Source organism: Gorilla gorilla, chromosome 16, assembly GCF_029281585.2.
Source record: "Gorilla gorilla gorilla isolate KB3781 chromosome 16, NHGRI_mGorGor1-v2.1_pri, whole genome shotgun sequence".
NCBI lineage: Eukaryota > Metazoa > Chordata > Mammalia > Primates > Hominidae > Gorilla > Gorilla gorilla.
Genome location: NC_073240.2, coordinates 56642580 through 56666251, shown reverse-complemented (window position 1 = coordinate 56666251; position 23672 = coordinate 56642580). Strand labels below are relative to the sequence as shown.

The 23672-nt window shown below is 36.7% G+C and overlaps 1 protein-coding gene across 4 annotated transcripts in view; it reads left to right on the top strand.

Annotated features, from left to right (window-relative positions):
- The window catches only part of NEDD4 (NEDD4 E3 ubiquitin protein ligase), a 171187-nt gene that overhangs the window by 118594 nt on the left and 28921 nt on the right, over window positions 1-23672 (top strand). For 2 of the 4 annotated variants that reach the window (XM_019011283.4, XM_019011279.4), the window contains 7 exons: window positions 5012-5062; window positions 6539-6600; window positions 9292-9394; window positions 15916-16082; window positions 18217-18334; window positions 18421-18588; window positions 22783-22848. In XM_019011283.4, the coding sequence (XP_018866828.3) occupies window positions 5012-5062; window positions 6539-6600; window positions 9292-9394; window positions 15916-16082; window positions 18217-18334; window positions 18421-18588; window positions 22783-22848 (735 nt within the window). The remainder of the gene's footprint in view (window positions 1-5011; window positions 5063-6538; window positions 6601-9291; window positions 9395-15915; window positions 16083-18216; window positions 18335-18420; window positions 18589-22782; window positions 22849-23672) is intronic. The other 2 variants (XM_055363995.2, XM_063699000.1) reach the window with 1 other exon arrangement.

Genomic DNA, 23672 nt, shown 5'->3' with positions numbered 1-23672 from the left:
GAGGTTGCAGTGAGCCGAGATCGCGCCATTGCACTCCAGCCTGGGCGACAAGAGCGAAACTCCGTCTCAAAAAAACAAAACAAACAAACAAAATAACCACTTTTCTTTGAGATTTATATACGTTATTTTGTATATCCGTTCATTTCATTTCATTGCTGAGTAATTCTACTAATTGTATATCCCACAGTTTGATTTTTCAAAGGACATTTATTTCCAGTTTAGGCTATTATGAATGAAATTCTGTGAACATTCTTGAAGAAGTATTTTAGAGGATATTTGTTTTTATTCTCTTAAGAAAATACAAAGAGCAGAATTTCTTGGTCATATACTGGTATATGTTTAACTTTATAAGAGAGTTTTGATTGCACCACACCCTGACCAATATTTGTTTTTGTCAGACTTTTTTTATTTTAGCTATTCCAGGGGATTTGAAGTGGTACTGCATTGTGATTTTAATTTGCATTTCCCTGATGATTAATAGTGATAAGCATATTTTCATATAATATTTACCATTTATTTATCTTCTTGTTTGAAATATCTGTTCAAGTCTTATGCCCATTTTAATTGGATAGTTTTTCTGTTTATTATTGATTCATATTATTGACTTATAGTAATATTTTATGAATTGATCTCTTTATTATTCTGAAATGTTTCTTTTTATTTGTGGCAATACTCATCATCATGAAATCTAATTTGTCTGATATTATTATAGCCACTTATACTTACTGTATACCTGATTATTTTTTCCATACCTTTATCTTCAGTTTATCTGTATATTTGAATTCAAAGTTCATCTCTTGAGTCTGAAAGTAATAAGCACCTTGAACCCAGATCTTTATATCTAAATATGATTCTCCAGTAAAATTTATCAGGGTTCTCTGGAGAAGTGGCTGATTGATTGTAGAGCAGGGATAAGAAGAGTATATGCTGAACCTGAAGCATTTTTTGGTGCCAAAAAGTAAGGAAGTACACAAAAAAATTGAGAAGATATCAGAAATGCACAAAAACTAACCTGAAGTGACTCTCAATGACCATATCTGGGACAATTTGAGTAAAAAAATAAGTAACAATAATGGATTATATCTTATAAGATAATATAAAATAAATATCAATGAGTCTATGATGATATAAATCAGAATGTATAAATGGGAGGAAGGGGAAAATTCTTTACTTAAGCAGAATAATAATTAATTAACATAAAAAGAATAATGGAAATGGTAGAAATAGAAAGTCAACATTTGGCAAGCACCACAGTAATAATTGTTGCAGGCAAGAATCATCAATGGATGCTAAAGTTCGTGAGAAAAAGTTTGATGAGAAATGGGCTATTTACATAACCTCAAAGGCTTTTCCCACAAGATACTGTTAATTACAAAGGGGAAAATATTGAGAAACATGGAAGACAGCACCTTAACCAAATGATTGAAGTTAATACCATTAGTAATGCAACAAATCAGTATCATGTGCCTCCTGATATGATGCACTGAGAAGGGCACAAGCATCACCTTTATGGTATTCTTGCAAAAAATGCATAATCTAAATTCAACCATGAAGAAATATTAGAAGGATGTTCTATAACTAGTCAGTACTGCTCAAAAATGTCAAGATTATGAAAGACAAAGAAAGACTAAGGTACTTTTCAAATTTAAAGAAATTAAATAGACAGGACTGCTAAATGCAATATATGAGTCTGAATTGGACCCTGGACTAAAATTAGACAGACAGTTGGTGAATTTTGAGTCAAGTCTGTAGAGTAGTTAATAATATTTCTGGTTTTGATCATCATAATATGGTTATTTAAGATGTTAACATTTGGTGGATCTGGGTGAAAAGTATATGAGGATTCTCTCGCAGTATTTTTGCAATTTTTTAAAATCTGAAATTCTTTTAAAATGAGAAGTTGACTGGGCACAGTGGCTCACACCTGTAATCCCAGCACTTTGAAACACCAAGGCAGGAGACTCGCTCGAGCCCAGGAGTTTGAGACCATCCTGCATAAGATGGCAAGACTCCATCTCTTTAAAAAAAAAGAAAAAAAAAAGTGAAAAAAAAGAAAAACATTTAATAAAATATTTTTAAACAATAATGATAGATGTCTTTTATAGGCAACATATGGTTAGATTTTGCATTTTTATTCAGCTTGACAATCTCTGTCTTTAATTGGACTAGTTTGTCATAATTTATATGGCTGGATTTTGCTCTCAGAATGTGCAGTTTATTTCTGTTCCTCTCATCTGTTTCTTTGTTTCTCTTTTCCTGCCTTATTTTGGGTTAGTCAGATATTTCCAATATTCCATTTTAACTCTTCTCTGTGCTTTTTAGGTCTGCAGGCAATTAATGATTAACTTATATCAATCATACCACTTTATATAAAATATAAGTCTTGCAACAATATAGATTTGATTATTCCACCTATCTTGTGCACAATGTTGTCATTTTTTTTTTAATTTATTTTTTTATTATACTTTAAGTTTTAGGGTACATGTGCACATTGTGCAGGTTAGTTACATATGTATACCATGGACACAGGAAGGGGAATGTTGTCATTTTTATTACATCTACATATATTTTAAACCCATAGCATAGCGATACAATTTTTTTTTTTGTATACAACAATTTGTTCTTTAAAAGATTGAGAAGGTACCTAAAAAAAAAAAAACTTTACCCACATATTTACCATTTTCTGGTGCTCTTTATTACTCTCTTTAGATCTGAATTTCTATCTGGTGCCACTTATCCTCAGCCTGAAGAACTTCCTATAGCATATTCTGTAGTGCCAACAGTTTGTCTGCTGATGACAAGTTATCTCTACTTTATCCGAAAGTATCTTTATTTTCCTTCCCTTTTTTATGGATAGTTTTTGCTAGATACAGAATTCTTGGTACATTTTCCATTTCAGCACTTATAGATATCATTCAGTTGTCTTCTGGCTTCCATTGTTTTTGACGAGAAGTCAACCATTATTTGTATTCTTATTCTCCTGTGTGTAATGTATTATTTTTATTAGGCTGCTTTCAAGATTTTCTGTTTATCTTTTGTTTTCAGCGTTTAATAATGGTGTGCCTACCCATGTTTTCTTTATATTTATCCTGCTTCAGTTCACTGACTTTATTGACTGTCTCAGCTTGTGTTTTTCTAAATGTGTGAATATTTTGGCTGTTTTTTTCCCCAAATATTTTTCTGCCCTATTACCTATCCCCTTTTATGGAACTCCAGTTACACATATGTCAGACTGCTTGAAATTTTTCCACAAGTTCCCTTTATTTTTCATATTAGATAAATTCTGTCTCTATATCTTCAAGTTCATGATACTTTTCTCCAGTCATCTTCAATTGTCTTTTAAACCCATCTATTGAATTTTTTTATTTCACGTATTATATTTTTCAGTTCTAAAATGTACATCTGGCCGGGCGTGGTGGCTAACACCTGTAATCCCAGCACTTTGGGAGGCTGAGGCAGGCGGATCACCTGAGGTCAGGAGTTTGAGACCAGACTGGTCAACATGGTGAAACCCTGTCTCTACTAAAAATACAAAAATCAGCCAGGCATGGCGGTGCATGGTGCATGCCTGTAATCCCAGCTACCTGTGTGGCTAAGACAAGAGAATCACTTGAACCCAGGAGGTAGAGGTTGCAGTTAGCTGTGATTGCACCACTGCACTCCAGCTAGGGTGACAGAGCAAGACTCTGTCTCAAAAATAAAATTAAATAAAATAAAATGTGCATTTGATTCATTTTTAGTTTCCCCTTCGCTGCTGAGGTTCCCCATCTTTTCATTCATTATGACCTTATTTTTCTTTTAAGTCCTTTGAACATCTTTATAATAGCTGCTTTATTTTCCTTGTCTGCTTATTCCATGATCTGCGTCATCTTGTGGCTGGTTTTTGTTAATTACTTTTTCTCTTCATACTGGGGTTTTTTTTTATTTCTTTGCATGTCTAGTAATTTTTTTATTGTGGGCTGGACAATGAATATAGTAACTAATAGAGACAGTGAATTTTATTATATTTCCCTGAGGAGTGTTGATTTTCTTTTTTTTTTTCTTTTTGAGATGGAGTCTTACTCTGTCACCCAAGCTGGAGTGCAGTGGCATGGTCCTGGCTCACTGCAACCTCTGCCTCCTGGATTTAAGCCACTCTCCTGCCTCAGCCTCCCAAGTAGCTGGGATTACAGGCATGTGCCACCACACCTGGCTAATTTTTGTATTTTTCATAGAGATGAGGTTTCACCATGTTGGTCAGGCTGGTCTCTAACTCCTGACCTCAGGTGATCTGCCCACCTCGGCCTCCCAAAGTGCTGGGATTACAGGTGTAAGCCTCCATGCCCAGTGTTGATTTTTGTTCTAGCAAGTTAACATAGCTGAACTCCAAATTCTGCTTCCCTTTTGGTGAACATCAGCTGAAATCAGTGCTGAGCCCTCTCAGTCTTACATCTGTTGACTTTCACTTGTTCAGTTCAGAGTAAAACTAGGGATTTAGGTAAGAGTTTATATATAGATTTGGAAGAACTCTGGTGGCTTCTTTTTTTCTGGGATTTTTCTCCTCTTTTTCTAGATATGCTGTCAACCCCAAACTAGGCCTTCTGACTCCTCAAGCCAGTAATAGTGCAGATTTCAGCTTAAGTTCTAGGCTCTCTGCATTATGTGGACTGTAGAATACTACTAGAGGAAAAGCCATATAAATACTGAATCTTACCTAGTGTAGTTCCTTCTTTGAAGGATTGACGTCCCTCCAGTTTCTGCTTGTTTGGGGTCATTCTGTTGTACTTTCAAATAGCTCTTTTAGTATTTTGTCACAGAATATAATTGTTATCTGCAGAAGGATTAATCTAATATATGCTACTCTGCCATTACCAGACGTTGTACCACATTACTTTTTATTTTCCATTGATGCTGTATATGACTGAATAAAAAAAAATTCTACATTTTCTGTGAATGGTGGCACTATCTCATCAAACTCTTCTAAAGGAATTGAGCGTATTACTAATTATGTTTTTTCTTCTTTCTCTTATAGACAAGAGATGATTTCCTAGGTCAAGTGGATGTTCCACTTTATCCATTACCGGTTGGTATAGGTGTCCATGATTTTCCTTTTGTGCTTATTTTTTTAATTTAATAAATACTTACATATATAATATAGCTAATGTAAATAATTGATTTATCAAATGTATACTACTTTTATTTATTGAGCATACTGTTTTCTAAAAACTCATTTCAATTTTCCGTTTCCATTTTCTCTTTAAGATTTCCATACATGAACCCCAGTGAGAAATAGAGAATTTCTGATGTTTGTTGGCATTGTGAAAACATTGTGTAAAAAAGATTAGTTTGAAAATATTCTGCTGAATAACTAGAATGAGGAGTGCCTAAGCTCACAGAAGAAAACTAAGATAGTTTACAACAATGGAAACATAAAACACCGAGAATCAGGACTAAGAATATAGCAAGGAGAAAAACAGATTCAGGAAACATTGCAAAATAGAACATTATTGAATCACATGTCTGACATGGAGGCTTAAGAAAATAAGCAAGAAGTAAAGATAATACAAGTTGAACTTGGAAGATAAGAGTGGCATCTCACGTAGAAAAGTGAGGAAGAAAAGCCATTTTGTTTTGAAAAGCAAAAAATTTATTTTTGGACAAACAGAGTTTTGATAGGAAACAAAGAAAATGAAAGTTTAAAGTAGACTGCTGACAGAGAGATAAAAATCAGCTAGGCAGGGAAAAGGGACTGGAAGGATTGAGTGTTATCACTGTCCAGATAACAGCAGAATCTCTGAGAATAATGGGCTCTCCTGATGAAAGAGATAAGAACGGAGGGCCAGCCATTGACCCTCAGTCAACGTGAGTGGATCAGAAAAGAAAGAGAAGACAGACAAGGGGAAACAGGAAAAGAACCAAGTAAAATAATGTCATGAGAATTTAAGAAAAGAGTTTCAAGGCAGACTGGGTAGTTAACAATGCAAAACATCAGAGAAGGATAATAAAAACTAACAACTGCTGAATTTTAAAGTAAGAGAAAAAATACTTCTTTTTCAGTCTTGTGAGTTATATTAATTGGCTTTCCACAGTCTTTCCAGAGCATAATTTTTTTTTTTTTAAACAGGGTGCAGGACCATAAGCTTTCAGTAATATATTTAATTCAGTCTTACTTTCCAGGCTGTTGACTTTTTTGATCTCCTAGAATTATCTCTATGCTCTAACCAAGCCAGCCTGCAGACATGTGCATAGTCCATGTTCTTTTGGGATGTCAACATACTAACCACTCTGTACTGTTTTTCTGCTTATTCTCTTCTGCCCTCCCTTTGGCTCCACAACCCACCTGCTCAGCTAGTTTTCATTTGAGTTGTGATGTCGGCTGCAATTCCTCTTGGGCAGGAAAGTGAAAGCACTGTCAAGTTAGCATTTGATAAACTAAAGCTACTTTTTTTTCTCACTTCCAACTTAAATTATGCCTTAGGTGATAGTTCATGAGTATTCTTGAAAAGTACATGCTTTTGGTGTTATAGATATATTTTGAAAACCCACTATTTTATTCTAGACAGAAAATCCAAGATTGGAGAGACCATATACATTTAAGGATTTTGTTCTTCATCCAAGAAGGTCAGTAAATATAAAATAATAGCATATTAAATTTTTTATCTCTTCATTACACCTTACAGTAGCCTTATTAGAAATTCAGGGTTTAAACCTCTGTAAATAAGCTACTTCTAAATATTATTATTATTATTATTTTAAAAGCTTCATTGCTATTTCTGATTAAAAGTACTGTATGCACATTGCAAAACATTCTGAAAATACAGAAAGTGATCACAGCCCTTTGGGAAAGATTCGTTCTCCTAATACTTATCAGACTAGAAGGCTATTTATGTCATATTGTCATACTGTGCTTAAAAAATCACAAACATGAATTCATCTAAAATCATTACCTAACTCGACGTGCACAAAGCCAATTTCAGAAAAACCTAACTATATTTTGCATACTTAGTATTTCAGAAGACTCAAATATTTAGAGAAAATAACATAAGACTGGAATTTAAAACCCAAATAGCATGCTTATAATTCCATTTTCCCAAAGTTACTTGATGTTTATCAAAAAAATTTAAATTTAAGCTGTAACTAAAACTCCTTTTGATCTTCTATACCTCATTGACAAGTAAAATCTAGTGAAAACATATGTGTGGATTTACTGTCAAAAAGGTCAAACTAAAGCAGAGAAAGGACATCTGTGAAAGCAACAGTATTTGTCTTGTTTCTTAAACTATAAAATGCATTTGAAAATATACTATTGGAACTTAGTAAAATTTTTCACTTAAAAATGATTTTTTAAATTACTGTTTGTAATATAAATATTAAAAAAATGAAAAGGAGTGCTCACTGACTGTTAATATTTACTCTCTATAAAGGAAGTCACATTTAATTTCTGTAGATGTCTGGAATGTAAATCTCTTTTAGTCTTTTAATTTTAGACTGATTGTGACATCTGCATATCAAGAATAACTAAATTGTTTTTTCTTATTTGATTGTCCTAGCAGCCTGCTTTTCAATTTGTCACATGCTTTCTAGCGTCTTTATCTTTAAAAAATACAATTTGCTTCTTCTGTCTGCAATGAATATTATTGCAAGTGTAGAAAGAACTTTATTCAGATACAAAATGTACTACATTCCTAAATTTGTTTGAGCCCCATTAAGCCAAAACCTTGAGGCTTCTTTTCCAGTTGAAAAGACATGAAACATACAATTGTAGAGAAACTTTTCAACAAAACATTGTCTGAGCACATTTTCTATATCCATCTTTTATAGCCACAAGTCAGAATGTTCACATCTCCTTCACTATGGAGACACAAGCCACATTAGCGGCCTTGGAAATAAGCATCAGGATTTCACTGACTACTCGTGAAGGGATACACTAAATTTGCCAAATCCATGAGAACCATACAGAGAAGAGCTAAAAAGATTAGGGGAGGCTTGGGAGTGGGGGTAGGTAATCTCTTGAAGACAGAATAAAAGGATTAGGACTCTTGTCTAGAAAGACAAAGGGTAATTGCTACATATCTGATATCTGTAAAAAATCATCCCCAAAAAATCTATATAGAGAGCTGAGACAAGTAAGGATTTCTTAAGTAAATCATAGGATACTAGAATTGATGAGGACAATAGAATTAAGCCTTAAATTAGAACCTTATGAAAGCATTGTAATCGTAGCACTTTGGGAGGCTTAGGTGGGTGGATTGCTTGAGCCCAGGAATTCCAGACAAGCCTGGGCAACATGGCAAAACCCTGTCTCTACAAAAAAATACAAAAATTAACCGGGCATGGCAGTGTGTGCCTGTAGTCCCAGTTATTTAGGAGACTAAGGTGCGAAGATCACCTGAGCCTGGGAGGTCAAGGCTGCAGTGAACCGTAATTGAGCCACTGTGCTCCAGCCTGGGCGACAGAGGGAGATGCTGTCTCAAAAAAAAAAAAAAAAAGAAGAAGAAGAAGAAAAAAAAAGCAGCAGCAGCTTATGAAAGACAGGTTTTCAAAAGATTTAAAATATTACTACAGCAGGCAGCAGCCTTTAGCTTAGACAACTAATTATTCAAAGAGGTGATACAATATAAAAATAGATTAGGTAAATTAATGTGTGACAGATTCAAACAGCTGCCAAAGAGATGTAGCAGGTTTCAGACACTGATCAGGCCTTGCCCTCTACTCCTCTGTCATCCAAAAAAATATGGCCAGATTAGTATCCCTAAAGCACATCTCTGAGGATACCTTTCTCTATCCCCCAAATTCTCAGTGATTTACCAAAATATGCAAAATAAAGTCTGAAGTTGTCTGATTTTGCATGACCTCTGGACCATCCCAATCTCCTGTAGTCCCCTTTACATGTCCCATAATCTAGCCAAACTCAACTACTGCAGTTTCCTTAATTGCACCCCAAATTTCCTGGATCTTGCCTTCTTCTCCACTCATATGCCTTTTCCTCTACTGTCACAGGTAAGAATCCTCCCCAATCTTCTAACCCCAACTCAAAGGTCAGCTTCTCTTTGACATTGTCTCTGATCGTTCACTTAAACTTCCTTAGCATCTTCTTTGTGTCATAACAATTATTTATTTATTTATTTATATATGTTTGCCTTTTCTCTACCTTCTATTCCTTTCCCTAGATATCTTCTGCCCTGGAACTTGTCTTTGAACCTCCCTTTGTAGACCCCCTGGTACCTAGTGGGTGTTCATTAAACTCTTATTAATTGAATACTTTTCTCCCTGGTGTTAAAGTTTTATGAATATTTATTTTCTTTTCTACAGTCACAAATCAAGAGTTAAAGGTTATCTGAGACTAAAAATGACTTATTTACCTAAAACCAGTGGCTCAGAAGATGATAATGCAGAACAGGCTGAGGAATTAGAGGTGAGATTTTATAAATATTTGGTTAAACTAAAAAAAATTTAATTTCTTATTTTACTGTACTCTGAAGAACAATAACTATTGAATGAAGTTAACATGTGCAATGAAGATTATTTACTTGGATGTTTATTTCACCCAAGCATTAATAGCTTTTCCTCTAAGGATATTTCTGTAGAAGGAATGGCCATTATTGATGGCCTTCTTAAAGGTTAAGGAGTAGAGAATAGAATATAAATCTAGTTTTTCAAAGTTTTCTAAAACTGTATATTCTCCATTAAAGTAAGAACACAATTTAGTATTTTGAAGTTAAATATATGGACATTTTGAGGAGACTCCACTGATTAGGAACTCTTTTATGAAATTTAAGTCCTGTTAATATTCTTATTATGGTGGGAGGGCTCATAGGAAAGGAGGGGAATTAGGGAGCAAGGAAAATTTAAGTGATCTAATAAAGAGCTTTCTGTATGTGGGGCAAGTAGAATTTAACAATTTTCATGGATGACAGGATGAGAGGAAAGTCCAAGTCAAGATTTGTGTAGAGTTACATGCATCTGGAGTAAGCAAGTAGGAGGCAGAAAGTATGTATTTGGAATAGAATTGGATAGGGTTTGGAGACTGGAATCCTAGTTGCACACTCTGTCTAGCCAGACCTGTGTGAGTCATTGAACTTTTCTGAACCTCAGGATCTTGTTTGCAGAGTGACAGGATGGCATCAGATGACCTCGAGGGTTTCTTCCAGCAAAAAAATTTATGATTTGGAAAGGGGTCAAAAAAACACCTGCTCCTTGAGGTTCCCTTTGAAAGCACATTATCATCAAAAAGAAGTATCATTTATTCAGTAGCTGTGTTAGTCCATTTTCATACTGCTGTGAAGAAATACCAGAGACTGGGTAATTTATAAAGCTTTAAAAACAGGTTTAATGGACTCATAGTTCCACATGGCTAGGGAGGTCTCACAATCATGGTGGAAGGTGAAAGAGGAGCAAAGGCACAGCTTATATGGTGGCAGGCAAGAGAGTGTGTGCCAGGGAACTGCCCTTTATAAAACTATCAGATCTCATGAGACTTATTCACTATCATGAGAACAGCACCGGAAAAACTCACTCTCATGATTCAGTTACCTCTCACTGAGTGCCTACCACGACACAAGGGGATTATAGAAGCTACAGTTCAAGATGAGATTTGAGTGGGGACACAGCCAAACCATATTAACAGCAGTTACTGAAAGCAAAGCACACAGCGTATGGCACCAAATTGCTCTGGAGGGTTCTTATTTGTTGCCTTGCTTAACACTTTCTCCTCTGACTGAGGGCCTGCTTAGGTCTCCATAAGAACAGTGAAGCTGAGGGCCTTCCCCAGGGGCTAGGCTCTACCTCACATGCCCATGTACCTTGAGAAAGAAAAGCTCTAGAACAGGTAGTGAATTTGCAGCAGAGCTTTCTGGGAAAATTTTAAATGCACTAATGAGATTTTGCTTTGCAGGAGAATCTATAATAATAGAAGGAAAGACCTTTTTTTTTTTTCTGGAGTCAGAGTCTTGCTCTGTGGCCCATGCTGGAGTGCAGTGGTGCAATCTCAGCTCGCTGCAGCCTCTGCCTCCTGGGTTCAAGTAATTCTCATGCCTCAGCCTCCCAAGTAGCTGAGATTACAGGCATGTGCTACCATGCCTGGCTAATTTTTGTATTTTTAGTAGAGACAGAGTTTTACTATGTTGGCCAGGCTGGTCTTGAACTCCTGGCCTCAAGCCGTCCATCTGCCTCAGCTTCCCAAAGTGCTGGGACTACAGGCGTGAGCCACGGCACCCAGCCAGGAAAGAACCTTTTTTCTTCAAATCACAGAGTATAGATAACCCCTGGTTTGGTGATCAAAGAACTCTCTTCACTTATTTGATTAACTTTTTGTTAGGTATTTTTCTCTGATTTTCGTATAATAATCGTTTTTAAAGTTTTCAAGTATTCATTCAGTAGAAGTCTCTCTACCTGGCTTTTTGGTGTACCAGAGTATCTTGAATAATGGAATTCTGTTTGAAATGAAGGATATCTGCTGTGTAAAGAAAGAAAATTATTTATTTAGTAACTTGAAAAAATTTAACAGCATTTCATTATTTAGTAACCTGCTCCAAGTTTTGCCCACATGCACGCATCATAGGACCCTATTCACAGTTGAGTTTCTGTGGAGAGAACTGCTTCACTTCATTTTGCGGTCTCATGTCTCAGTGTTTGAATTCCCTCAGAATGCACCTTATAATTTCAGGAGATGTAAGCTTGTAGGAGTTTATTTATGAAAGGCGCTAGGAATTCAAACACATGAATCTGTGCTTATTTACCTTCTGTGTAGGTAATGACTAGAGGAGTCTTGCCTAGTCCTTTGACAGCTAGTTTGTGACTGTATATATAAAATTCTACTGTTTAAGGAAAACAATTGTAATTTTGAAATGAAGCTCACTCTTAGGTAGTTTGTATTCTGTAGTAAAGTATGGCTATAATAGATAATTATGTAATGTTTGATTTTTGTACCATTTGCAACTTTAGGGTTAGTTGTATGTATTTTACAAAATTAACATAAAATATTGGTTGTACCTCTGAATGCTTTCTTTCTGACCCTCTTTGACTTGATTAAATTGTGAGCAATTACATATTGGCTTTGCGGTTAGAAATTAAATAAGGTTCATTGATACTTAGAAAGTTATTTTATAAAGAATAGCAGCTGATACATATTTAATAGGAAGGCCTTCTATCCAAAAAATTGACTGTATAGAGGCATTGTATCCAGTCTTTCTAAGCCGTGTTTGATTGTACAACTCTACTTCCACAAATTTGGGACAGGTCTTTTTTAAGCCCTTAATTAAATTAATTTTTGTTCTTTCTCTTCCTGAATTTACTCAGATAATATAAATACATTAAGCAGACATTTAAGAGAGAAATCTCTAAGAAGCTTTAAAAGAAATATTCTTTTGGTACCATTTTTCTAGCACTGAGTATTTTTATAATCCTTTACAGCAGTAGTGAGAACTGTTTTATTAATAAATTGTATTAATCTTAAAGGAAAAGTAATCAATGGTTATATTCAACCAAAAAATGTTAAATTTATATTTTCTCAAAAGAGTAAAATATAAAAACTTACATGTTTTGGGATTGAAACCAGAAAAATACAATCTGATTCAATATATGCAAGACTAAATTTTGGGTATGCTAGATCCTGTATTATCATAATTTAAGAGAAAGGAAAAGAAAGAAAGAAGGAAGATAAACATGGATGGGCAGACAAAGTAGGAGGATATAAGGAAAGAAGAGAATGAAATTTGGGCAATAAAAAGAAAAAATAGAGATAACAATTCTTATAAAAGGTAAAAATTAAAAAAAAAAAAGAAGAAAGGTTGGGCACAGTGGCTCACGCTGGTAATCCCAGCACTTTGGGAGACCAAGGCAGGAGGACTGCTTGAGCCCAGGAGTTTGAGACCAGCCTGGGCAACATAACGAGACCCCATCTCTAAAAAAAATTAAAAATTAGCTTGGGATGGTAGTACACACCTAAAGCCTGAGGTGGAAGATTGCTTGAGCTCAAGAGGTCAAGGCTGCAGTGAGCTGTGATGGCACCACTGCACTCCAACCTGGGTGTCAGAATGAGACCCTGTCGAGAGAGAGAAGAAAGAGAGAAATTCCCCTCCAGACCTTTTCTCCCAAAATAATTTATTCTGTCTTCTTCCTCCCCCACTACTCGTCACCTTCTATACAGAGCTAGCCAAGCTAGATCAACCTTGCTGCAGAAACCCCTATCCATTTCTCCCTGCTACCAAAAAACATTCCTTTCCTTCCCAGCTCTTTTCCCTGAGGCCTCGTTTTCAGGTCTAGCCTTCCAACGTGGAAGAATTCTCTTCCATCTTGGAAGCAGTCCACTGCCTGTCACACAGCAGTCATTTACTGCTGATCTCCAGGCCTAGAACAGAAGCTCTGTGTATCTAAGGAAATTATTCTGTGTCAGTTATCAAAGCACCAAAAATGTTTGCCACTTTGTCATTTGCTCTTTTTTTTTTTTTTTAATGTTATTTAGTAGTTTTGGCCATATACAAATGTGGGTGTTTTGTTATCAAATTTATGGATCTTCTCTTTCATGCCTTCAAGGTTTGGTGTCATACTTAACAGTGTCCCACTTTTAAAATATATTTCTAAAATTTTCAAAAGTTTGTTACTACTACTTCTTGGTTTCACTTTTAAACATTTAGATATTATTCAGTCTGTAACTTATCCTGATATAAGGCATGAGGTAGGGATTCAAGTGAAGTTTTTTCCAAATGGGTGCCCATTTTCTAAGTAATCTGCCTATTTTGCCACAGATTTCAAATGTCTTTATCATATTCTAAATTCCTATAAAGTTTTTTTTTTTTTTTTGAGACAGAGTCTTGCTCTATCGCCCAGGCTGGTATGCAGTGGTGTGATCTCAGCTCACTGCAACCTCTGCCTCCTGGGCTCAAGCAATTCTTCTGCCCCAGCCTCTCGAGTAGCTGGGATTACAGGCGCCCGCCACCATGCCCGGCTAATTTTTGTATTTTTAGAGATGGGGTTTTTGTATTTTTAGAGATGGGGTTTCACCATGTTGGCCAGGCTGGTCTCAAACTCCTGACCTCAAGTGACCCCCTCACCTCAGCTTCCCAAAGTGCTGAGATTGCAGGCGTGAACCACTGTGCCTGGCCGGAATTCCTATAAAGTTGAGTTTCTTTCTGGGCAAATCTATTGAGCTGCCTGTCGATGCATGCACCAGAACCACACAGCTTTAATTGTTGTCATTTATAATGTGTTTTTATCTGGTAGGGTTGATCTTCACTTCTTGCTTTTCTTTTTAAAAATTGTGCTGCTTATTCCTGCTTGTTTATGTTTCTGTTGAACTTGAGAGTTGCCTCGTATCTTTTTTTTTTTTTTCTTATGAGACAGAGTTTCACTCTTGTTGTCCAGGCTGGAGTGCAATGGCGTGATTTTGGCTCACCATCACCTCCGCCTCTCGGGTTCAAGTGATTCTCCTGCCTCAGCCTCCCGAGTAACTGGGATTTACAGGCATGCGCCACCACACCTGGCTAATTTTGTATTTTTAGTAGAGATGGGGTTTCTCCATGTTGGTCAGGCTGGTCTCAAACTCCCTACTTCAAGTGATCTGCCCGCCTCGGCCTCCCAAAGTGCTGGAATTATAGGCCTGAGCCACCGCACCTGGCCTATTTTTTTTTTAATCATAATACAGTTTTGTTGGAATCTTGGCAAATTTATAGATTAACTTGGGAAGAATTGACACCTTTGTGAGACGGAGTCTTCCCAGCCAAGAACAGACTATGTCTTTCCCTTATTTAGGTCTTCTTTTGTGTCCTTTTGAGAGCATTTTAAAGTTTTCTTCACCAGTTTATTTCAGTTTCTAATGCTTTCCTAACCAATCAGTATTTAATAGAATCTTTGACCTACTGCCTCTTCTTTTGTGAGGTTTCTCATATAAAAGCATTAACTCTTGCTACTCTTTTCTATCAATTCCTTACTTTAACTGCCCTAACTAAGGCTTTATGTGAATTTTGCCCCTTGTTAATCTCTGAGAAACCAAACTTCTCAGTGCATTTTTAAAAAATCTTTCTTTGGCTGTTTTATGACTTGATAAAATGCCTTGCCTTGGTCCAGGGGAGAAAGAGAGAAATCAGACAAGGGAATCAGAATGACTTTTCCATCACTAGAGAGTTCACTGTAGCAGTTATTTCTAAATCATTTGCCTTCCCCATCTTGCCCCTCTGTATATTTGACCTTTATCAAATGATTTTTTCCATGTGTCAGATAGTTATTGACTTCTACCGTAAGCAAGGTGCTCTTTCTCTGTAGGAAAGACAATGACCAATAAGAAATAATCCTTGCCCTTCATTCAGCTGATAATTTAGAGAACAGCCTAAGATTACACTAGTAGTTTAAACTATACTTCTCAATTTCTCAGTACTTTCCAACTTTCCGTGGTTGTTTATTTAAAAGATTTTTTGTCCTTTTTTTCTATTAGATTTTTTAAAATTTTATTTTTGATTGACAATAATTGTATATATTTATGGAGGACAATGTGATGTTTTGACATATACTTATAATGCAAAATGATTAAATCAGGCTAATTAAATCTGTCACCTCACATACTTTTATTACTTCTTTGTTATGAAAATTTTAAATAGATTTGTTTTAAAGTTCTGTTTTATTGTTGTTTTGAGATGGGATCTGGTTCTGTCACCCAGGAAGAACCTGGTGGAAACTTTACAGGCTTGTGCCTTTAAAGTTTTTTTTGAAAAATTTTTGGACAATTTTAAACAAAATTTAAATGGTTATCATTTTTGCAAAAAGAGTCTTCATTATCATAAAGTATTTACATTATGGTCTTAAAAGTTGAGGATTGTTTATTCTGTCTATGCATAATTTCTAAAACTTGATGTAATAAATCTCTTTTTAAATTTCCTTTAGCATATAATTTAGAAAGTTAAAAAAATCATGCGTAAACTTAATTGCTGCCATCCTGTTTTTCAGCCTGGCTGGGTTGTTTTGGACCAACCAGATGCTGCTTGCCATTTGCAGCAACAACAAGAACCTTCTCCTCTACCTCCAGGGTGGGAAGAGAGGCAGGATATCCTTGGAAGGACCTATTATGTAAACCATGAATCTAGAAGAACACAGTGGAAAAGACCAACCCCTCAGTATGTGCTGATGGCTTTCACAATTTTAATCTGGAAACACTTTTAACTACGAATTTTCATTTTGAAGTCATGTCTCAGATGGATTCATAACAGTATAGTGATCCATAAACTATAAGAATACTAGGATTTTTATTGCCCAGGACTTTAAAAATCCTAACTCTGCTGTTTCATTTTTTAAATGACTTGATAATATTCAAAATTACTTGACTCTAGATACTACCCTTTTAATTGCGTCTTAATTTTAATAGGTTTTTAATTTTATGTAGCCACAAATGGTACATTTTTATTTTTAGGCTGAATTAGAAGTCTTGGAGAATTTTTGTAGTTTGTTATTAAAATATAATAAATGTTAATTTCTATAGTACTCTATTTTTAAAATATAAATTATTTGTAAAATATAAAGGACTCAGTAATAAGGGTATTAGGTTAAACGCGCATTTGACAGTCTGGTCAATGTCCACATAACTTCCAGCATGCACAGATCAAGGACGGAATGACTTTCAACATATTCTAACTTATGTCTCCTCAGTGATTTTTTTTATTATTAGACTGTATATACATTTATAAAATCTCCCATTATTCATATTTATTCTCAAATCCCCTTCCATTTTTCCTTCCATATAGTCTTATAAAGTCTTCCTTTAGTCTTCTGTTTGAAACATACTCGTAATTTTTTAATGTGTTCATTAGCCTCCGAATTTTTGGCTTTGATATTTTGTGGCTGATATATGCCAAGCACTTTCATAGATATTTTCTGTTCTCAAATCCTTCCAAAACAAATCAGCAATTCAAGTACTTCATGGCACAGAAGCTTCAGTCTTCATAGAGTGACGTACAGACTGCAAAGCTGAAGACACTATAAAATTCTGCAGAATTGCGCTGTTGCATACCTCAGTATTATGGCAAGCCTTACATGAGCAAAATCACATTTCTTTCACTGTGGCTGATGTCATTTTCAGGTAGCCAAAATCAAATATTTAGGGGGACAAAAACTGAAGCATTCCCTTAGATCCATGTATCAAAATTATGTTTTCTTTAGCTACGGTACAGTAAGAACTGGTCTTCTGACTAGCCTGAGCTCATGTCACATTAAATAAATTAACAATAATTTTATTATTAAATATTTGAACAAAATTCTTGATCTGATAGAATGGTTATATTAAATGCAAATAATTAGAATAATATAAATGACTGGGGTAAGGGTGTTCAATCTGATTTTTCTTAATTTTAATTTCTGTGGGTCCCTAGTAGGTATATATGTTTGTGGGGTACATGAGAGGTTTTGATACAGGCATGCAAGGCATAATAATCACATCATGTAAAATGCAGTATCCATCCTCACAAGCCTTTATCCTTTTTATTACAAACAATCCAATTATAGTCTTCTGGTTATTTTCAAATGTACAATTATTATTGACTGTAGTCACATGTTAAGCTATTAAATACTAGGTCTTATTCATTCTTTGTATTTTTCTTAATACTCATTAACCATCCAATCTGATTTATTGTACCTCTCCTAAGCTCAGACAAATCTTTACTATTACCTTTTTCAGGACAGGCTCATGACTGTATATTACGAAAAACAGATACCATTCCTAATAGATACGTAATTCCTAAACCATTAAGCTTTTCATTATAAAGTTCTTACACCATCTTTCATTCTGCCCTTCACATTCATGCATGGAGTACTCTACTCCTGGCTTAAGACCAATTCTAGAGAATGTACTATCTGATTCACAAAGATGTATGTATGTGTAACTCTATTGCTCTTATAATAACATGGCAAAATAATACAATGAAATAATCTATGAAGCGCTCTGATATTTATTCATTCAACAAATATTTTTGAGTACCTATATGTGTTGGACATTATCCTAGACATAGTGACAAACTAAAATATCAAATCAGACATGTTATACCTTTTCACAAAACCTTAAACTCCGTAAGGTACTCTAAATATACCAGTCTACCTACCCATGATTGAATCTTTGCATGTTGAAATAGCCTTTGGTCAAAGACAATAATTTTTTTTATTGATGTAATGTAGATTTTTTTTCCCAATGATCACAGAATCTTTGACAATCATTTTAACTACTTAAGACATGGATGATGGCTTTTTATACTTCCAATATAGGGACAACCTAACAGATGCTGAGAATGGCAACGTTCAACTGCAAGCACAACGTGCATTTACCACCAGGCGGCAGATATCCGAGGAAACAGAAAGTGTTGACAACCGAGAGTCTTCCGAGGTATAAGTAGTTTCCTAGTTCTCCTTGAAAGACACATGCTATAGCAATAAAGTATGTGTGGCTCAAGCTTATTCTGTTCATTTTAGAACTGGGAAATTATAAGAGAAGATGAAGCCACCATGTATAGCAGCCAGGCCTTCCCATCACCTCCACCATCAAGTAACTTGGATGTTCCAACTCATCTTGCAGAAGAATTGAATGCCAGACTCACCATTTTTGGAAATTCAGGCATGAGCCAGCCAGCATCCAGCTCAGTAAGACACTCTTAGATTTTGTTACAGCTTCAGTAGTTTATATTATGCATATTATACTATTCAACAACTTTTATGTAAAATTTTGTCTTAAATGCAATAATATGTAATAATACGTTAGGGACCTTGGGACTTTACAACATGGTCATTTTTCAAATATCCTCATTAGTAGTATGGACCAGAGTCATGGCATCCAAATTTCCATTATGTCAGTGCCCTCCAGTCAAAAATCACTAGGGACACATTTGTCATTGAACAAGTTGGGTTTATTATTCATTTCAGCAAGGGAGAACACGCACCATTGGTGTTTTGGTAGCAGAATGTTAGAAAAGACTTCAAGGATTTGGGCTCCTGTTAGGTGATTTTGAAGAGGGTTTTAGGAAGCAGGACTTTGCTCTACATGAGATGCTGTTGGGAAGCAGGGATAATTCTATGATTTTGTATCTCAAATCTTATCTGTAGTGAGGCTAAAGCTATGATTAGCAAAGTAAAACAGTCACATTTGCCAGGATGGGGAAATGTTTGGTATTTTGTGGCTTGGACAATGTTCATGTTTTGTCTATATTCAGCCATGATTACAGAGTGGTCTTGATTTTGTCTTGATCTTACCTATGAGTGCCAGGCCAGCTCTTGGATGTTAGGGACTGCTTTTCTCTCTCCCAGTTATGCTGAAGTTGTTTTTTTTGTTTCTTTGTTTGTTTGTTTTGAGACATCTCACTCCATCACCTAGACTGGAGTGCAGTGGTGCTATCTCGGCTTACTGCAAACTCCGCCTCCCAGCTTCAGGCGATTCTCATGCCTCAGCCTCCTGAATAGCTGAGATTACAGGCACACACCACCATGCCCAACTAATTTTTGTATTTTTAGTAGAGATGGAGGAGTTTCACCCTGTTGGCCAGGCTAGTCTTGAACTCCTGGCCTCAAGTGATCCACCTGCCTCAGACTCCCAAAGTGCTGGGATTACAAGCATGAGCCACTGCTTCTGGCCTGAAGTTTTAACATTATATCACAGATGTCACCAACAGGTATATATGAATAAGAACTGATATACTTTGACTAAACAAGGAGATAGATGACATTTTCACTTCAGCCACCACTGTAAAACTGTGTCCATAGGGTTCAGAATAAAGTATCCCAGCATATGCTTCCATGATGAGAACTTCATAGCTAGCTGTCTAATATGTATCATCAAGGGAGATTGAGTAGAAGACAAAGATTATTCTCTGAGGATGCTATTTGTCATTTCCAGTTGAGGTTTCCCTGCCTTTCATTTAGTTAGTAAATATTTATTGAGAGCTGATCACATATATGCAAAGTACTATATGCTAGTTACTGAGGATACATTAGTCAATAAAATTAACAATATCTCCTGCCTTCATGGGACTTATATTCTAGTGCAGAGGAAAGCAAACTACAACCAGTGGGCCAAATCGGCAGCTGCCTGTTATGAATAATTACCATTGGAATACAGCCACATCATTTGTTTTGGTATTGCCCATCTCTGCTTTCACACGACATCATCTGAATAAAGTAGTTACAGCAGCAACCATATGGCCCACAGCCAGTATTTACTGTCTGGATCTTAACAGGAAATGTGTGCTAACCTCTGCTCTAGCATCTTCTTCAAGAAGCTTCACAGTAGATAGTTGTACGTGAATATGAATATCTGCCAGTAAATCCGCCTGCCTGCCTCCTGCCCTTCCTTTCTTCCATTTGTCTGTTCTGTCTTCCATTCATTTCATTTTTTCACAGGGGAGTGGGACAGGTCAGTCAAAGACCTAAACTACATTAGGCCGGGCGTGGTGGCTCACGCCTATAATCCCAGCACTTTGGGAGGCTGGGATTACAGATGGGTTGAAGTCAGGAGTTCAAGACCAGCCTGGGCAACATGGCGAAACCTTGTCACTACTAAAAATACAAAAATTAGCTCGGTGTGGTGGTGCACACCTGTAATCCCAGCTACTTGGGAGGCTGAGACTGGAAGAATTGCTTGAACCCAGGAGGCAGAGGTTGCAGTGAGCTGAGATGGCACCATTGCACTTCAGCTTGGGTGACAGAGTGAAACTCCGTCTCAAGAAAAAAAAAGAATAAACCATATTGATTTGCTGATGATAAATCACATACGATCCCATTCCCCTTCTTCCTGGTATTTTTTTTACTTAAAGTAATACATGGCAACCATATAGTGTAATACTATGCAGCCACTGAAGAGAACAAGGTGGGCTCGAGTGTATATGTTGGATGGAGCAATCCCTAAGAGATGCTGGTAAATGAAAAACAGCAAGGTACAGAACAGTGTGTTTGTTACACCAGAATTTATGTAAATTATTTAAATGCAGAGCATAAATATGTGTATAATTTACTCGAGGACTAAACAGGAAACTAATAACTTTGCTTGCCTCTGAAGAGAGGCAAAGAATGAGCAGGATATATATTGTTTGTACCTTTTGTTTTTTTGAGATAGGGTCTCACTCTGTCACCCAGGCTGGAGTGCAGTAGCATGATCATAGCTCACTGCAACCTCAAACTTCTGGGCTCAAGGGATTCTCCCACCTCAGCCTCTGGAGTAGCTGGTACTACAGGCACATGCCATTGTACCCCTGCTAATTTTTTTAAAAATTTTTTGTAAAGACTTGGTATAGTATTGTTTCCCAGGCTCCTTTTGAATTTTATAACATGTATGAGTGTTACCTATTTTAAAAAATATTTTTAAAGCACTGTACGGTTATGGTTACAAATTGAGATTGTATTTAGGTATATAAAATAAAACTTAAGACTGGGCATCTTGGCTCACACCTGTAATCCCAGCACTTTGAGAGGTCAAGGCAGGCAGATCACATGAGGTTAGGAGTTCGAGACTAGGCTGGCCAACATGGCGAAACCCCGTCTCTAATACAAAAATTAGCCGGGTGCAGTGGCGCGTGTCTGTAATCCCAGCTACTCGGTAGGCTGAGGCAAGAGAATTGCTTGAACCTGGGAGGTGGAGGTTGCAGTGAGACAAGATCGCACCACCATACTCCAGCCTGGGCATCAGAGCAAGACTCTGTTTCAAAAAAATAAATAAATAATAAATAAAAATTAAACCTTCCATCTTACCACTAATATATGCTCCCTCAGTTACTATTAGTGGTCAAAGACCTAAAGAATAAATGATACTGATTTGCTGGTGATAAATCACATGCATACATATATAGAAACTTTTTCTGTATATTCATAAACATGCATGCATACACGTATATTTGTAGATGATTTTTTAACCTGAGATCATCTTAAACATACTTTTTGGTAACTTGCTTTTTTCACTTGCTGTCTCTTAGACATTGAACCATTTCAGTACATATAGATGTACTACTTTAAAAACCAACTAAAACAATCATTAAACTCTGACATATTCCATTGTACAAGTAACCTTTAAGGCATTTCACCAGTCTCCTATTGAAAGACTTTAGATTGTTTACAGTACTATTATAAACAGTACTACAGTGGATATTCTGATTTAATTTGTATGTGCATTGTAAATTTTGATGTCATTAAATAACAAAACTAAGATATTTCAGATAGTGATAATAGCATGTATAGAAAAACTTAAGGAAAGAAAGAACATGAGATTTCCAGGAAACAAGTAGTCTGGAATGTCCAGGGGGTAGATTGCGAAGTGGGAAGTGGCTGAAGAAGTCAGCAAGAGGCAGGTCGTGGTGTTCAGGAAGCATTGTTTTCTGTGTCGTCATTGGCTTCAGCTCCAGAAGGACAGGACTGGCCGTGCATTGCAGGATGCTCTGAGCCTGCAGCGTGCAGCATGGAGAATGGACTTAAGGAAGTAAGACTTGCAACGGGGAAACCTATTAGGATATTGCTGCCATTGTAATCAAAGTGACAAAAGATGAAACTTGAAGTTAAAACAACAATAAAACTAGTAACTAAAGTGGAGAGGGAGTGTATTTGAGAATGGTTTCTGTGAAACATTCAAGAGGTGTCCAGGAGGCAGTCCAGCACCGGGGGCATGGGAGCTGGATGTGTGAAGGTGTCCACGTAGGGGGCTGAGAGCGACCACGTGACTCAGCCTGCACTCTCAACATTTGCATCCTAGCCAGCCTTCTCTCTTCTGCCCTGTCATATTTACCCTCAGTACCTTAGCTGTCACTCAAAGGCAAATCACAAATATCAAGGTATTCTTCTGTTGTCTTGTTTTTTTACAAGAATCATTCCAGCAGAAGAGACAGCTTACAAGCCTATACTTTTGAGGAACAACCTACACTTCCTGTGGTGAGTTTTACCCTCTCCCATCAATCAATAAAAATATAAAACTCAGCATCTCTTTTTATTTTTTGGAAGAATGAGTGTGAACATTTGCCTTACAGGGAGCCATTACAGCACAGCATGTAGGCTCCAGGTGGTGATGTTCAGGGAAGGGGCTTAAAGACAAAACATGGAGAACCGTCTCTCCCATGTTAAAAGCAAAGTCTCTGCATGCTGGTGACTGTGGGTGGTATCTGGGCTTGTCAGTTGAAGTGCTGTGCTGGCTAGAGGTGATCCGCTGCATACGGCGTACAATTCAGGATCACTGTGTCCATTTGCTGATGTTCTGCACATGCACATGGCATCCAGCAGCCATGTCTGCCCTGTACATGAAGCATAGCCAGGGTTTCATCACTCAGGCGTGCACTGGCATTCACATGCCCGGCAGCCAGGCTGGAGTTTATCAGTCCTTGGTCTGTTTCTTCCCTGCAGTATCACATCCACCAGTCTACTAAGGCCTTCTGCTTCCTGCTCAGTGCTGTCCCAGCCACAGCCTGGATGGCAGCTTGGACCTTAACCCTGCCTCCATCCTCTTCCTAACACAAGCCTCACTACTGAGTTTGTCTCTGTTTTCCAGAAGCCCTACTTGTTTTTGAAACCAAAGTAAAACTCCCAGGCTCTCAGCCTCTTCAGCCTACCCTTCTTATCCCCCAACAGAAGCCTCTTGCTGCCTTCATTCCTGTCTATGCTTTTTCTTCCAAGCAGACTGTTCCCATGTCCTGATTCTCTCCCACTTCTGAGTCTGTGTGCATTCCATTTCCCCACTTGGAATGGCTTTCTCATTTTCTTCC